Source organism: Phyllobates terribilis, unplaced genomic scaffold (genome assembly GCF_046119375.1).
Source record: "Phyllobates terribilis strain yellow unplaced genomic scaffold, ASM4611937v1 Scaffold_2__4_contigs__length_985480577, whole genome shotgun sequence".
NCBI classification, from domain to species: Eukaryota; Metazoa; Chordata; class Amphibia; order Anura; family Dendrobatidae; genus Phyllobates; species Phyllobates terribilis.
In genome coordinates this window covers 68,708,937-68,726,929 of record NW_027362762.1, presented here as the reverse complement: position 1 = coordinate 68,726,929, position 17,993 = coordinate 68,708,937, and the positions used below count along the sequence as shown (strand labels likewise).

General features: G+C 36.7%; 1 protein-coding gene across 1 annotated transcript in view; it reads right to left on the bottom strand.

Moving 5' to 3' along the window:
* Positions 1 to 16,213, bottom strand: part of LOC141192923 (melatonin receptor type 1B) — a 258,890-nt gene extending 242,677 nt beyond the window's left edge. Inside the window, exon 1 of the mRNA XM_073662069.1 lies at positions 15,663 to 16,213. Coding sequence (XP_073518170.1) covers positions 15,663 to 15,882 — 220 coding nt within the window. The 5' untranslated portion in view covers positions 15,883 to 16,213. The remainder of the gene's footprint in view (positions 1 to 15,662) is intronic.
* Positions 16,214 to 17,993: the final 1,780 nt, after the last annotated feature.

The window sequence follows — 17,993 nt, the reverse complement described above, 5'->3', positions numbered from 1 at the left end:
GAAGAGGATATTACAGACTAGTGCTATATAGAGAGGATATTACAGACCAGTGCTATATGCAGAGGATATTATAGACTAGTGCTATATACAGAGGATATTACAGACTAGTGCTATATACAGAGGATATTATAGACTAGTGGTATATACAGATATTACAGACTAGTGCCATATATAGAAGATATTACAGACTAGTGTTATATACAGATATTACAGACTAGTGTTATATACAGATGATACTACAGATTAGTGCTATATAAGGAGCATATTACAGACTAGTGCTATATACAGAGGATATTACAGACTAGTGCTATATACAGAGGTTATTACAGACTAGTGCCATATACAGAGGATATTACAGACTAGTGCTATATACAGAGGATATTACAGACTAGTGCCATATACAGAGGATATTACAGACTAGTGCTATATACAGAGGATATTACAGACTAGTGCTATATACAGAGGATATTACAGACTAGTGTTATATACAGAGGATATTACAGACTAGTGTTATATACAGATGATATTAGAGACTAGTGCTATATACAGAGGATATTACAGACTAGTTCTATATACAGAGGATATTACAGACTAGTGCTATATACAGATGCTATTACAGACTAGTGCTATACACAGAGGATATTACAGACTAGTGCTATATACAGAGGATATTACAGACTAGTGTTATATACAGATGATATTACAGACTAGTGCTATATACAGAGGATATTACAGACTAGTGCTATATACAGAGGTTATTACAGACTAGTGCCATATACAGAGGATATTACAGACTAGTGCTATATACGGAAGATATTACAGACCAGTGCTATATAAAGAGGATATTACAGACTAGTGCTATATACAGAGGATATTACAGACTAGTGCTATATATAGATGCTATTACAGACTAGTGCTATATGAAGAGGATATTACAGACTAGTGCTATATACAGAGGATATTACAGACTAGTGCTATATACAGAGGATATTACAGACTAGTGCCATATACAGAGGATATTACAGACTAGTGCTATATACAGAGGATATTACAGACTAGTGCTATATACAGAGGATATTACAGACTAGTGTTATATACAGAGGATATTACAGACTAGTGTTATATACAGATGATATTAGAGACTAGTGCTATATACAGAGGATATTACAGACTAGTTCTATATACAGAGGATATTACAGACTAGTGCTATATACAGATGCTATTACAGACTAGTGCTATACACAGAGGATATTACAGACTAGTGCTATATACAGAGGATATTACAGACTAGTGTTATATACAGATGATATTACAGACTAGTGCTATATACAGAGGATATTACAGACTAGTGCTATATACAGAGGTTATTACAGACTAGTGCCATATACAGAGGATATTACAGACTAGTGCTATATACGGAAGATATTACAGACCAGTGCTATATAAAGAGGATATTACAGACTAGTGCTATATACAGAGGATATTACAGACTAGTGCTATATATAGATGCTATTACAGACTAGTGCTATATAGAGAGGATATAACAGTCTAGTGGTATATACAAAGGATATTACAGACTAGTGCTATATAAAAATGATATTACAGACCAGTGCTATATACAGAGGATATTATAGACTAGTGGTATATACAGATATTACAGACTAGTGCCATATATAGAAGATATTACAGACTAGTGTTATATACAGATATTACAGACTAGTGTTATATACAGATGATACTACAGACTAGTGCTATATGTAGAGGATATTACAGACTAGTGCTATATACAGAGGATATTACAGACTAGTGCTATATACAGAGGATATTACAGACTAGTGCTATATAAGGAGGATATTACAGACTAGTGCTATATACAGAGGATATTACAGACTAGTGCTATATATAGAGGTTATTACAGACTAGTGCTATACACAGAGGATATTACAGACTAGTGCTATATACAGAGAATATTACAGACTGGTGCTATATACAGAGGATATTACAGACTGGTGCTATATACAGAGGATATTACAGACTAGTGCTATATATAGAGGTTATTACAGACTAGTGCTATATACAGAGGATATTACAGACTAGTGCTATATACAGAGGATATTACAGACTGGTGCTATATACAGAGGATATTACAGACTAGTGCTATATACAGAGGATATTACAGACTGGTGCTATATACAGAGGATATTACAGACTAGTGCTATATACAGAGGATATTACAGACTGGTGCTATATACAGAGAATATTACAGACTGGTGCTATATACAGAGGATATTACAGACTGGTGCTATATACAGAGGATATTACAGACTAGTGCTATATACAGAGGATATTACAGACTAGTGCTATATACAGAGGTTATTACAGACTAGTGCTATATACAGAGGATATTACAGACTGGTGCTATATACAGAGGATATTACAGACTAGTGCTATATACAGAGGATATTACAGACTGGTGCTATATACAGAGGATATTACAGACTAGTGCTATATACAGAGGATATTACAGACTAGTGCTATATATAGAGGTTATTACAGACTAGTGCTATATACAGAGGATATTACAGACTAGTGCTATATACAGAGGATATTACAGACTAGTGCTATATTCAGATATTACAGACTAGTGCTATATACAGAGGATGTTACAGACTAGTGCTATATACAGAGGATATTACAGACTAGTGCTATATACAGAGGATATTACAGACTGGTGCTATATACAGAGGATATTACAGACTAGTGCTATATATAGAGGTTATTACAGACTAGTGCTATATACAGAGGTTATTACAGACTAGTGCTATATACAGAGGATATTACAGACTGGTGCTATATACAGAGGATATTACAGACTAGTGCTATATATAGAGGTTATTACAGACTAGTGCTATATACAGAGGATATTACAAACTGGTGCTATATACAGAGGATATTACAGACTAGTGCTATATACAGAGGATATTACAGACTGGTGCTATATACAGAGGATATTACAGACTAGTGCTATATACAGAGGATATTACAGACTAGTGCTATATACAGAGGATATTACAGACTGGTGCTATATACAGAGAATATTACAGACTGGTGCTATATACAGAGGATATTACAGACTGGTGCTATATACAGAGGATATTACAGACTAGTGCTATATACAGAGGATATTACAGACTAGTACTATATACAGAGGATATTACAGACTAGTGCTATATACAGAGGATATTACAGACTAGTGCTATATACAGAGGATATTACAGACTAGTGCTATATACAGAGGATATTACAGACTAGTGCTATATACAGAGGATATTACAGACTAGTGCTATATACAGAGGATATTACAGACTAGTGCTATATACAGAGGATATTACAGACTAGTGCTATATGCAGATTATATTACAGACTAGTGCTATATACAGAGGATATTACAGACTAGTGCTATATACAGAGGATATTACAGACTAGTGCTATATACAGAGGATATTACAGACTAGTGCTATATACAGAGGATATTACAGACTAGTGCTATATACAGAGGATATTACAGACTAGTGCTATATACAGAGGATATTACAGACTAGTGCTAAATACAGAGGATATTACAGACTAGTGCTATATACAGAGGATATTACATACTAGTGCTATATACAGAGGATATTACAGACTAGTGCTATATACAGAGGATATTACAGACTAGTGCTATATACAGAGGATATTACAGACTAGTGCTATATACAGAGGATATTACAGACTAGTGCTATATACAGAGGATATTACAGACTAGTGCTATATACAGAGGATATTACAGACTAGTGCTATATACAGAGGATATTACAGACTAGTGCTATATACAGAGGATATTACAGACTGGTGCTATATACAGAGGATATTACAGACTAGTGCTATATATAGAGGATATTACAGACTAGTGCTCTATACAGAGGATATTACAGACTAGTGCTATATACAGAGGATATTACAGACTGGTGCTATATACAGAGGATATTACAGACTAGTGCTATATACAGAGGATATTACAGACTAGTGCTATATACAGAGGATATTACAGACTAGTGCTATATACAGATTATATTACAGACTAGTGCTATATACAGAGGATATTATAGACTAGTGCTATCTACAGAGGATATTACAGACTGTTGCTATATACAGATTATATTACAGACTAGTGCTATATATAGAGGATATTACAGACTAGTGCTATATACAGAGGATATTACAGACTAGTGCTATATACAGAGGATATTACACACTAGTGCTATATACAGATTATATTACAGACTAGTGCTATATATAGAGGATATTACAGACTAGTGCTATATACAGAGGATATTACAGACTGGTGCTATATACAGAGGATATTACAGACTGGTGCTATATACAGATGTTATTACAGACTAGTGCTATATACAGATGTTATTACAGACTAGTGCTATATGAAGAGGATATTACAGACTAGTGCTATATAGAGAGGATATAACAGTCTAGTGGTATATACAAAGGATATTACAGACTAGTGCTATACAGATTTTACAGAGAAGTGGTATATACAGAGGATATTACAGACTAGTGCTATATAAAAATGATATTACAGACCAGTGCTATATGCAGAGGATATTACAGACTAGTGCTATATACAGAGGATATTATAGACTAGTGGTATATACAGATATTACAGACTAGTTGTATATACAGATAATATCACAGACTAGTGCCATATATAGAAGATATTACAGACTAGTGCTATATACTGATGATATTACAGACTAGTGCTATATACAGAGGATATTACAGACTAGTGCTATATACAGAGGATATTACAGACTAGTGCTATATACAGAGGATATTACAGACTAGTGCTATATACAGAGGATATTACAGACTAGTGCTATATACAGAGGATATTACAGACTAGTGCTATATTCAGATATTACAGACTAGTGTTATATACAGATGATACTACAGACTAGTGCTATATACAGAGGATATTACAGACTAGTGCTATATACAGAGGATATTACAGACTAGTGCTATATACAGAGGATATTACAGACTAGTGCTATATTCAGATATTACAGACTAGTGCTATATACAGAGGATGTTACAGACTAGTGCTATATACAGAGGATATTACAGACTAGTGCTATATACAGAGGATATTACAGACTAGTGCTATATACAGAGGATATTACAGACTAGTGCTATATACAGAGGATATTACAGACTAGTGCTATATACAGAGGATATTACAGACTAGTGCTATATACAGAGGATATTACAGACTAGTGCTATATGCAGATTATATTACAGACTAGTGCTATATACAGAGGATATTACAGACTAGTGCTATATACAGAGGATATTACAGACTAGTGCTATATACAGAGGATATTACAGACTAGTGCTATATACAGAGGATATTACAGACTAGTGCTATATACAGAGGATATTACAGACTAGTGCTATATACAGAGGATATTACAGACTAGTGCTAAATACAGAGGATATTACAGACTAGTGCTATATACAGAGGATATTACATACTAGTGCTATATACAGAGGATATTACAGACTAGTGCTATATACAGAGGATATTACAGACTAGTGCTATATACAGAGGATATTACAGACTAGTGCTATATACAGAGGATATTACAGACTAGTGCTATATACAGAGGATATTACAGACTAGTGCTATATACAGAGGATATTACAGACTAGTGCTATATACAGAGGATATTACAGACTAGTGCTATATACAGAGGATATTACAGACTGGTGCTATATACAGAGGATATTACAGACTAGTGCTATATATAGAGGATATTACAGACTAGTGCTCTATACAGAGGATATTACAGACTAGTGCTATATACAGAGGATATTACAGACTGGTGCTATATACAGAGGATATTACAGACTAGTGCTATATACAGAGGATATTACAGACTAGTGCTATATACAGAGGATATTACAGACTAGTGCTATATACAGATTATATTACAGACTAGTGCTATATACAGAGGATATTATAGACTAGTGCTATCTACAGAGGATATTACAGACTGTTGCTATATACAGATTATATTACAGACTAGTGCTATATATAGAGGATATTACAGACTAGTGCTATATACAGAGGATATTACAGACTAGTGCTATATACAGAGGATATTACACACTAGTGCTATATACAGATTATATTACAGACTAGTGCTATATATAGAGGATATTACAGACTAGTGCTATATACAGAGGATATTACAGACTGGTGCTATATACAGAGGATATTACAGACTGGTGCTATATACAGATGTTATTACAGACTAGTGCTATATACAGATGTTATTACAGACTAGTGCTATATGAAGAGGATATTACAGACTAGTGCTATATAGAGAGGATATAACAGTCTAGTGGTATATACAAAGGATATTACAGACTAGTGCTATACAGATTTTACAGAGAAGTGGTATATACAGAGGATATTACAGACTAGTGCTATATAAAAATGATATTACAGACCAGTGCTATATGCAGAGGATATTACAGACTAGTGCTATATACAGAGGATATTATAGACTAGTGGTATATACAGATATTACAGACTAGTTGTATATACAGATAATATCACAGACTAGTGCCATATATAGAAGATATTACAGACTAGTGCTATATACTGATGATATTACAGACTAGTGCTATATACAGAGGATATTACAGACTAGTGCTATATACAGAGGATATTACAGACTAGTGCTATATACAGAGGATATTACAGACTAGTGCTATATACAGAGGATATTACAGACTAGTGCTATATACAGAGGATATTACAGACTAGTGCTATATTCAGATATTACAGACTAGTGTTATATACAGATGATACTACAGACTAGTGCTATATACAGAGGATATTACAGACTAGTGCTATATACAGAGGATATTACAGACTAGTGCTATATACAGAGGATATTACAGACTAGTGCTATATTCAGATATTACAGACTAGTGCTATATACAGAGGATGTTACAGACTAGTGCTATATACAGAGGATATTACAGACTAGTGCTATATACAGAGGATATTACAGACTAGTGCTATATACAGAGGATATTACAGACTAGTGCTATATACAGAGGATATTACAGACTAGTGCTATATTCAGATATTACAGACTAGTGCTATATACAGAGGATGTTACAGACTAGTGCTATATACAGAGGATATTACAGACTAGTGCTATATATAGAGGATATTACAGACTAGTGCTATATACAGAGGATATTACAGACTGGTGCTATATACAGAGGATATTACAGACTAGTGCTATATACAGAGGATATTACAGACTGGTGCTATATACAGAGGATATTACAGACTAGTGCTATATACAGAGGATATTACAGACTAGTGCTATATACAGATTATATTACAGACTAGTGCTATATATAGAGGATATTACAGACTAGTGCTATATACAGAGGATATTACAGACTGGTGCTATATACAGAGGATATTACAGACTAGTGCTATATACAGAGGATATTACAGACTGGTGCTATATACAGAGGATATTACAGACTAGTGCTATATACAGAGGATATTACAGACTAGTGCTATATACAGAGGTTATTACAGACTAGTGCTATATACAGAGGATATTACAGACTAGTGCTATATACAGAGGATATTACAGACTGGTGCTATATACAGAGGATATTACAGACTAGTGCTATATACAGAGGATATTACAGACTAGTGCTATATACAGATTATATTACAGACTAGTGCTATATACAGAGGATATTACAGACTAGTGCTATATACTGATGATATTACAGACTAGTGCTATATACAGAGGATATTACAGACTAGTGCTATATACAGAGGATATTACAGACTAGTGCTATATACAGATTATATTACAGACTAGTGCTATATACAGAGGATATTACAGACTAGTGCTATATACTGATGATATTACAGACTAGTGCTATATACAGAGGATATTACAGACTACTGCTATATACAGAGGATATTACAGACTAGTGCTATATACAGATTATATTACAGACTAGTGCTATATACAGAGGATATTACAGACTAGTGCTATATACAGATTATATTACAGACTGGTGCTATATATAGAGGATATTACAGACTAGTGCTATATACAGAGGATATTACAGACTGGTGCTATATACAGAGGATATTACAGACTAGTTCTATATACAGAGGATATTACAGACTAGTGCTATATACAGATGTTATTACAGACTAGTGCTATATACAGATGTTATTACAGACTAGTGCTATATACAGATGTTATTACAGACTAGTGCTATATACAAAGGATATTACAGACTAGTGCTATACAGATTTTACAGAGAAGTGGTATATACAGAGGATATTACAGACTAGTGCTATATAAAAATGATATTACAGACCAGTGCTATATGCAGCGGATATTATAGACTAGTGCTATATACAGAGGATATTACAGACTAGTGCTATATAAAAATGATATTACAGACCAGTGCTATATACAGAGGATATTACAGACTAGTGGTATATATAAGTCATATTACAGACTAGTGCTATATACAGAGGATATTATAGACTAGTGGTATATACAGATATTACTGACTAGTTGTATATACAGATAATATCACAGACTAGTGCCATATATAGAAGATATTACAGACTAGTGTTATATACAGATGATACTTCAGACTAGTGCTATATGAGGAGGATATTATAGACTAGTGCTATATACAGAGGATATTACAGACTAGTGCTATATACAGAGGATATTACAGACTAGTGCTATATACAGAGGATATTACAGACTAGTGCTATATACAGAGGATATTACAGACTAGTGCTATATACAGAGGATATTACAGACTAGTGCTATATACAGAGGATATTACACACTAGTGCTATATACAGATTATATTACAGACTAGTGCTATATATAGAGGATATTACAGACTAGTGCTATATACAGAGGATATTACAGACTGGTGCTATATACAGAGGATATTACAGACTGGTGCTATATACAGATGTTATTACAGACTAGTGCTATATACAGATGTTATTACAGACTAGTGCTATATGAAGAGGATATTACAGACTAGTGCTATATAGAGAGGATATAACAGTCTAGTGGTATATACAAAGGATATTACAGACTAGTGCTATACAGATTTTACAGAGAAGTGGTATATACAGAGGATATTACAGACTAGTGCTATATAAAAATGATATTACAGACCAGTGCTATATGCAGAGGATATTACAGACTAGTGCTATATACAGAGGATATTATAGACTAGTGGTATATACAGATATTACAGACTAGTTGTATATACAGATAATATCACAGACTAGTGCCATATATAGAAGATATTACAGACTAGTGCTATATACTGATGATATTACAGACTAGTGCTATATACAGAGGATATTACAGACTAGTGCTATATACAGAGGATATTACAGACTAGTGCTATATACAGAGGATATTACAGACTAGTGCTATATACAGAGGATATTACAGACTAGTGCTATATACAGAGGATATTACAGACTAGTGCTATATTCAGATATTACAGACTAGTGTTATATACAGATGATACTACAGACTAGTGCTATATACAGAGGATATTACAGACTAGTGCTATATACAGAGGATATTACAGACTAGTGCTATATACAGAGGATATTACAGACTAGTGCTATATTCAGATATTACAGACTAGTGCTATATACAGAGGATGTTACAGACTAGTGCTATATACAGAGGATATTACAGACTAGTGCTATATACAGAGGATATTACAGACTAGTGCTATATACAGAGGATATTACAGACTAGTGCTATATACAGAGGATATTACAGACTAGTGCTATATTCAGATATTACAGACTAGTGCTATATACAGAGGATGTTACAGACTAGTGCTATATACAGAGGATATTACAGACTAGTGCTATATATAGAGGATATTACAGACTAGTGCTATATACAGAGGATATTACAGACTGGTGCTATATACAGAGGATATTACAGACTAGTGCTATATACAGAGGATATTACAGACTGGTGCTATATACAGAGGATATTACAGACTAGTGCTATATACAGAGGATATTACAGACTAGTGCTATATACAGATTATATTACAGACTAGTGCTATATATAGAGGATATTACAGACTAGTGCTATATACAGAGGATATTACAGACTGGTGCTATATACAGAGGATATTACAGACTAGTGCTATATACAGAGGATATTACAGACTGGTGCTATATACAGAGGATATTACAGACTAGTGCTATATACAGAGGATATTACAGACTAGTGCTATATACAGAGGTTATTACAGACTAGTGCTATATACAGAGGATATTACAGACTAGTGCTATATACAGAGGATATTACAGACTGGTGCTATATACAGAGGATATTACAGACTAGTGCTATATACAGAGGATATTACAGACTAGTGCTATATACAGATTATATTACAGACTAGTGCTATATACAGAGGATATTACAGACTAGTGCTAAATACTGATGATATTACAGACTAGTGCTATATACAGAGGATATTACAGACTAGTGCTATATACAGAGGATATTACAGACTAGTGCTATATACAGATTATATTACAGACTAGTGCTATATACAGAGGATATTACAGACTAGTGCTATATACTGATGATATTACAGACTAGTGCTATATACAGAGGATATTACAGACTACTGCTATATACAGAGGATATTACAGACTAGTGCTATATACAGATTATATTACAGACTAGTGCTATATACAGAGGATATTACAGACTAGTGCTATATACAGATTATATTACAGACTGGTGCTATATATAGAGGATATTACAGACTAGTGCTATATACAGAGGATATTACAGACTGGTGCTATATACAGAGGATATTACAGACTAGTGCTATATACAGAGGATATTACAGACTAGTGCTATATACAGATGTTATTACAGACTAGTGCTATATACAGATGTTATTACAGACTAGTGCTATATACAGATGTTATTACAGACTAGTGCTATATACAAAGGATATTACAGACTAGTGCTATACAGATTTTACAGAGAAGTGGTATATACAGAGGATATTACAGACTAGTGCTATATAAAAATGATATTACAGACCAGTGCTATATGCAGCGGATATTATAGACTAGTGCTATATACAGAGGATATTACAGACTAGTGCTATATAAAAATGATATTACAGACCAGTGCTATATACAGAGGATATTACAGACTAGTGGTATATATAAGTCATATTACAGACTAGTGCTATATACAGAGGATATTATAGACTAGTGGTATATACAGATATTACTGACTAGTTGTATATACAGATAATATCACAGACTAGTGCCATATATAGAAGATATTACAGACTAGTGTTATATACAGATGATACTTCAGACTAGTGCTATATGAGGAGGATATTACAGACTAGTGCTATATGAAGAGGATATTACAGACTAGTGCTATATAGAGAGGATATAACAGTCTAGTGGTATATACAAAGGATATTACAGACTAGTGCTATATAAAAATGATATTACAGACCAGTGCTATATACAGAGGATATTATAGACTAGTGGTATATACAGATATTACAGACTAGTGCCATATATAGAAGATATTACAGACTAGTGTTATATACAGATATTACAGACTAGTGTTATATACAGATGATACTACAGACTAGTGCTATATAATGAGGATATTACAGACTAGTGCTATATACAGAGGATATTACAGACTAGTGCTATATATAGAGGTTATTACAGACTAGTGCTATACACAGAGGATATTACAGACTAGTGCTATATACAGAGGATATTGCAGACTAGTGCTATATACAGAGGATATTACAGACTAGTGCTATATACAGAGGATATTACAGACTAGTGCTATATACAGAGGATATTACAGACTAGTGCTATATACAGAGGATATTGCAGACTAGTGCTATATACAGAGGATATTACAGACTAGTGCTATATACAGAGGATATTACAGACTGGTGCTATATACAGATGATATTACAGACTGGTGCTATATACAGAGGATATTACAGTCTAGTGCTATATACAGAGGATATTACAGACTGGTGCTATATTTAGATGATATTACAGACTAGTGCTATATATAGAGGATATTACAGACTAGTGCTATATACAGAGGTTATTACAGACTAGTGCTATATACAGAGGATATTACAGACTGGTGCTATATACAGATTATACAGACTAGTGCTATATACAGAGGATATTACAGACTAGTGCTATATACAGAGGATATTACAGACTAGTGCTATATACAGAGGATATTACAGACTAGTGCTATATACAGAGGATATTACAGACTGGTGATATATGCAGAGGATATTACAGACTAGTGCTACATACAGAGGATGTTACAGACTAGTGGTATATATAGAGGATATTACAGACTAGTGGTATATATAGAGGATATTACAGACTAGTGCTATATGCAGAGGACATTACAGACTGGTGCTATATACAGAGGATATTACAGACTAGTGCTATATACAGAGGATATTACAGACTAGTGCTATATACAGAGGATATTACAGACTAGTGCTATATACAGAGGATATTACAGACTAGTGGTATATATAGAGGATATTACAGACTAGTGCTATATGCAGAGGACATTACAGACTGGTGCTATATACAGAGGATATTACAGACTAGTGCTATATACAGAGGATATTACAGACTAGTGCTATATACAGAGGATGTTACAGACTAGTGGTATATATAGAGGATATTACAGACTAGTGCTATATGCAGAGGACATTACAGACTGGTGCTATATACAGAGGATATTACAGACTAGTGCTATATACAGAGGATATTACAGACTAGTGCTATATACAGAGGATATTACAGACTAGTGCTATATACAGAGGATATTACAGACTGGTGCTATATACAGAGGATATTACAGACTAGTGCTATATACAGAGGATATTACAGACTAGTGCTATATACAGAGGATATTACAGACTGGTGCTATATACAGAGGATATTACAGACTGGTGCTATATACAGAGGATATTACAGACTAGTGCTATATACAGAGGATATTACAGACTAGTGCTATATACATATTATATTACAGACTAGTGCTATATATAGAGGATATTACAGACTAGTGCTGTATACAGAGGATATTACAGACTGGTGCTATATACAGATTATATTACAGACTAGTGCTATATATAGAGAATATAACAGTCTAGTGGTATATTCAGAGGATATTACAGACTGGTGCTATATACAGAGAATATAACAGACTAGTGCTATATACAGAGGATATTACAGACTAGTGCTATATATAGAGAATATAACAGTCTAGTGGTATATTCAGAGGATATTACAGACTGGTGCTATATACAGAGAATATAACAGACTAGTGCTATATACAGAGGATATTACAGACTAGTGCTATATACAGAGGATGTTACAGACTAGTGCTATATACAGAGGATATTACAGACTAGTGCTATATACAGAGGATATTACAGACTAGTGCTATATACAGAGGATATTACAGACTGGTGCTATATACAGAGGATATTACAGACTAGTGCTATATACAGAGGATATTACAGACTAGTGCTATATACAGAGGATATTACAGACTAGTGCTATAAACAAATATTACAGACTAGTGCTATATACAGAGGATATTACAGACTAGTGCTATAAACAAATATTACAGACTAGTGCTATATACAGAGAATATAACAGTCTAGTGGTATATACAGAGGATATTACAGACTAGTGCTATATACAGAGGATATTACAGACTAGTGCTATAAACAAATATTACAGACTAGTGCTATATACAGAGGATATTACAGACTAGTGCTATATACAGAGAATATAACAGTCTAGTGCTATATATAGAGGATATTACAGACTAGTGCTATATACAGAGAATATAACAGTCTAGTGGTATATACAGAGGATATTACAGACTGGTGCTATATACAGAGAATATAACAGACTAGTGCTATATACAGAGGATATTACAGACTGGTGCTATATACAGAGGATATTACAGACTAGTGCTATATACAGAGGATATTACAGACTAGTGCTATATACATATTATATTACAGACTAGTGCTATATATAGAGGATATTACAGACTAGTGCTGTATACAGAGGATATTACAGACTGGTGCTATATACAGATTATATTACAGACTAGTGCTATATATAGAGAATATAACAATCTAGTGGTATATTCAGAGGATATTACAGACTGGTGCTATATACAGAGAATATAACAGACTAGTGCTATATACAGAGGATATTACAGACTAGTGCTATATACAGAGAATATAACAGTCTAGTGGTATATACAGAGGATATTACAGACTAGTGCTATATACAGAGGATATTACAGACTAGTGCTATATACAGAGGATATTACAGACTGGTGCTATATACAGAGGATATTACAGACTAGTGCTATATACAGAGGATATTACAGACTAGTGCTATATACAGAGGATATTACAGACTAGTGCTATAAACAAATATTACAGACTAGTGCTATATACAGAGGATATTACAGACTAGTGCTATATACAGAGAATATAACAGTCTAGTGGTATATACAGAGGATATTACAGACTAGTGCTATATACAGAGGATATTACAGACTAGTGCTATATACAGATTATATTACAGACTAGTGCTATATACAGAGGATATTACAGACTAGTGCTATATACAGAGAATATAACAGTCTAGTGCTATATATAGAGGATATTACAGACTAGTGCTATATACAGAGAATATAACAGTCTAGTGGTATATACAGAGGATATTACAGACTGGTGCTATATACAGAGAATATAACAGACTAGTGCTATATACAGAGGATATTACAGACTAGTGCTATATACAGAGGATATTACAGAGTGGTGCTATATACAGAGGATATTACAGACTAGTGCTATATACAGAGGATATTACAGACTAGTGCTATATCCAGAGGATATTACAGACTGGTGCTATATACAGAGGTTATTACAGACTGGTGCTATATAAAGAGGATATTACAGACTAGTGCTATATACAGAGGATATTACAGACTAGTGCTATATACAGAGGATATTACAGACTAGTGCTATATACAGAGGATATTACAGACTAGTGCTATATACAGAGGATATTACAGACTGGTGCTATATACAGAGGATATTACAGACTAGTGCTATATACAGAGGATATTACAGACTAGTGCTATATACAGAGGATATTACAGACTGGTGCTATATACAGAGGATATTACAGACTAGTGCTATATACAGAGGATATTACAGACTAGTGCTATAAACAAATATTACAGACTAGTGCTATATACAGAGGATATTACAGACTAGTGTTATATACAGATGATTTTAAAGACTAGTGCTATATATAGAGGATATTACAGATATTACAGACTAGCATTATAGAGAGGATATTACAGAGCCGTACACACGGAGCGTCTCACCTGAGTTCCGCAGCTTCCTGTTCTTCAGCACGGAGATGATGACCAGCAGGTTGCCCAGTATGTCCACCACAGTGGTGAGGATCAGCACTCCGGACAGCGCGGTCACCAGCCCGGCAGCCCGGGGCGCCGCCGCCCCCAGCCCGTCTCCTCTCCCCAGAGCGCAGCAGTTCCTGGGCAGTGACGCATTGTGGAGCATCGCTAGCGCTGCCTTCTCTCGCATCTCACATGCCGGGCGCAGTCCGCAGGCGCTAAACCGGCGCAAGCCACGAACTTCTGTGCTCTCCACCTGTGCCAAGTGTGAACAGGTAGCAGAATCCCGCAAGGTGACATGGATGGGGAGAGGGGCACATGTTTAATGATCAGCTGACAGGTGGGGAGGGGGCGGCTCCGGGATTTTGGTATTCAGGGGCTAATAATGAACTGGGAGGAAAGGAGGGAAAAGTGTAAAATCATCAAAAGTCAGCGGCGACCGGGGAGGAGGAGAGAGGAGAGGAGGCAGCACGATCTGTGCCACAGTCACATAGGAGCATGTCAGGAGCAGCAGAGAGGAGGATGTCAGGAGCAGCAGAGAGGAGGATGTCAGGAGCAGCAGAGAGGAGGATGTCAAGAGCAGCAGAGAGGAGGATGTCAGGTGCAGCAGAGAGGAGGATGTCAGGTGCAGCAGAGAGGAGGATATCAGTAGCAGCAGAGAGGAGGATGTCAGGAGCAGCAGAGAAAAGGATGTCAGGAGCAGCAGAGAGGAGGATGTCAGGAGCAGCAGAGAGGAGGATGTCAGGTGCAGCAGAGAGGAGGATGTCAGGAGCAGCAGAGAGGAGGATGTCAGGTGCAGCAGAGAGGAGGATATCAGGAGCAGCAGAGAGGAGGATGTCAGGAGCAGCAGAGAAAAGGATGTCAGGAGCAGCAGAGAGGAGGATGTCAGGAGCAGCAGAGAGGAGGATGTCAGGAGCAGCAGAGAGGAGGATGTCAGGAGCAGCAGAGAGGAGGATGTCAGGAGCAGCAGAGGAGGATGTCAGGAGCAGCAGAGAAGAGGATGTCAGGAGCAGCAGAGAGGAGGATGTCAGGAGCAGCAGAGAGGAGGATGTCAGGTGCAGCAGAGAGGAGGATATCAGTAGCAGCAGAGAGGAGGATGTCAGGAGCAGCAGAGAAAAGGATGTCAGGAGCAGCAGAGAGGAGGATGTCAGGAGCAGCAGAGAGGAGGATGTCAGGTGCAGCAGAGAGGAGGATGTCAGGAGCAGCAGAGAGGAGGATGTCAGGTGCAGCAGAGAGGAGGATATCAGGAGCAGCAGAGAGGAGGATGTCAGGAGCAGCAGAGAAAAGGATGTCAGGAGCAGCAGAGAGGAGGATGTCAGGAGCAGCAGAGAGGAGGATGTCAGGTGCAGCAGAGAGGAGGATGTCAGGAGCAGCAGAGAGGAGGATGTCAGGAGCAGCAGAGAGGAGGATGTCAGGAGCAGCAGAGAGGAGGATGTCAGGAGCAGCAGAGAGGAGGATGTCAGGAGCAGCAGAGAAAAGGATGTCAGGAGCAGCAGAGAGGAGGATGTCAGGTGCAGCAGAGAGGAGGATGTCAGGAGCAGCAGAGAGGAGGATGTCAGGAGCAGCAGAGAAAAGGATGTCAGGAGCAGCAGAGAGGAGGATGTCAGGTGCAGCAGAGAGGAGGATGTCAGGAGCAGCAGAGAGGAGGATGTCAGGAGCAGCAGAGAAAAGGATGTCAGGAGCAGCAGAGAGGAGGATGTCAGGTGCAGCAGAGAGGAGGATGTCAGGAGCAGCAGAGAGGAGGATGTCAGGAGCAGCAGAGAGGAGGATGTCAGGTGCAGCAGAGAGGAGGATGTCAGGAGCAGCAGAGAGGAGGATGTCAGGAGCAGCAGAGAGGAGGATGTCAGGAGCAGCAGAGAGGAGGATGTCAGGAGCAGCAGAGAGGAGGATGTCAGGTGCAGCAGAGAGGAGGATGTCAGGAGCAGCAGAGAGGAGGATGTCAGGTGCAGCAGAGAGGAGGATGTCAGGAGCAGCAGAGAGGAGGATGTCAGGAGCAGCAGAGAGGAGGATGTCAGGAGCAGCAGAGAGGAGGATGTCAGGAGCAGCAGAGAGGAGGATGTCAGGAGCAGCAGAGAGGAGGATGTCAAGAACAGCAGAGAGGAGAATGTCAGGAGCAGCAGAGAGGAGGATGTCAGGAGCAGCAGAGAGGAGGATGTCAAGAACAGCAGAGAGGAGGATGTCAGGAGCAGCAGAGAGGAGGATGTCAGGAGCAGCAGAGAGGAGGATGTCAAGAACAGCAGAGAGGAGAATGTCAGGAGCAGCAGAGAGGAGGATGTCAGGAGCAGCAGAGAAAAGGATGTC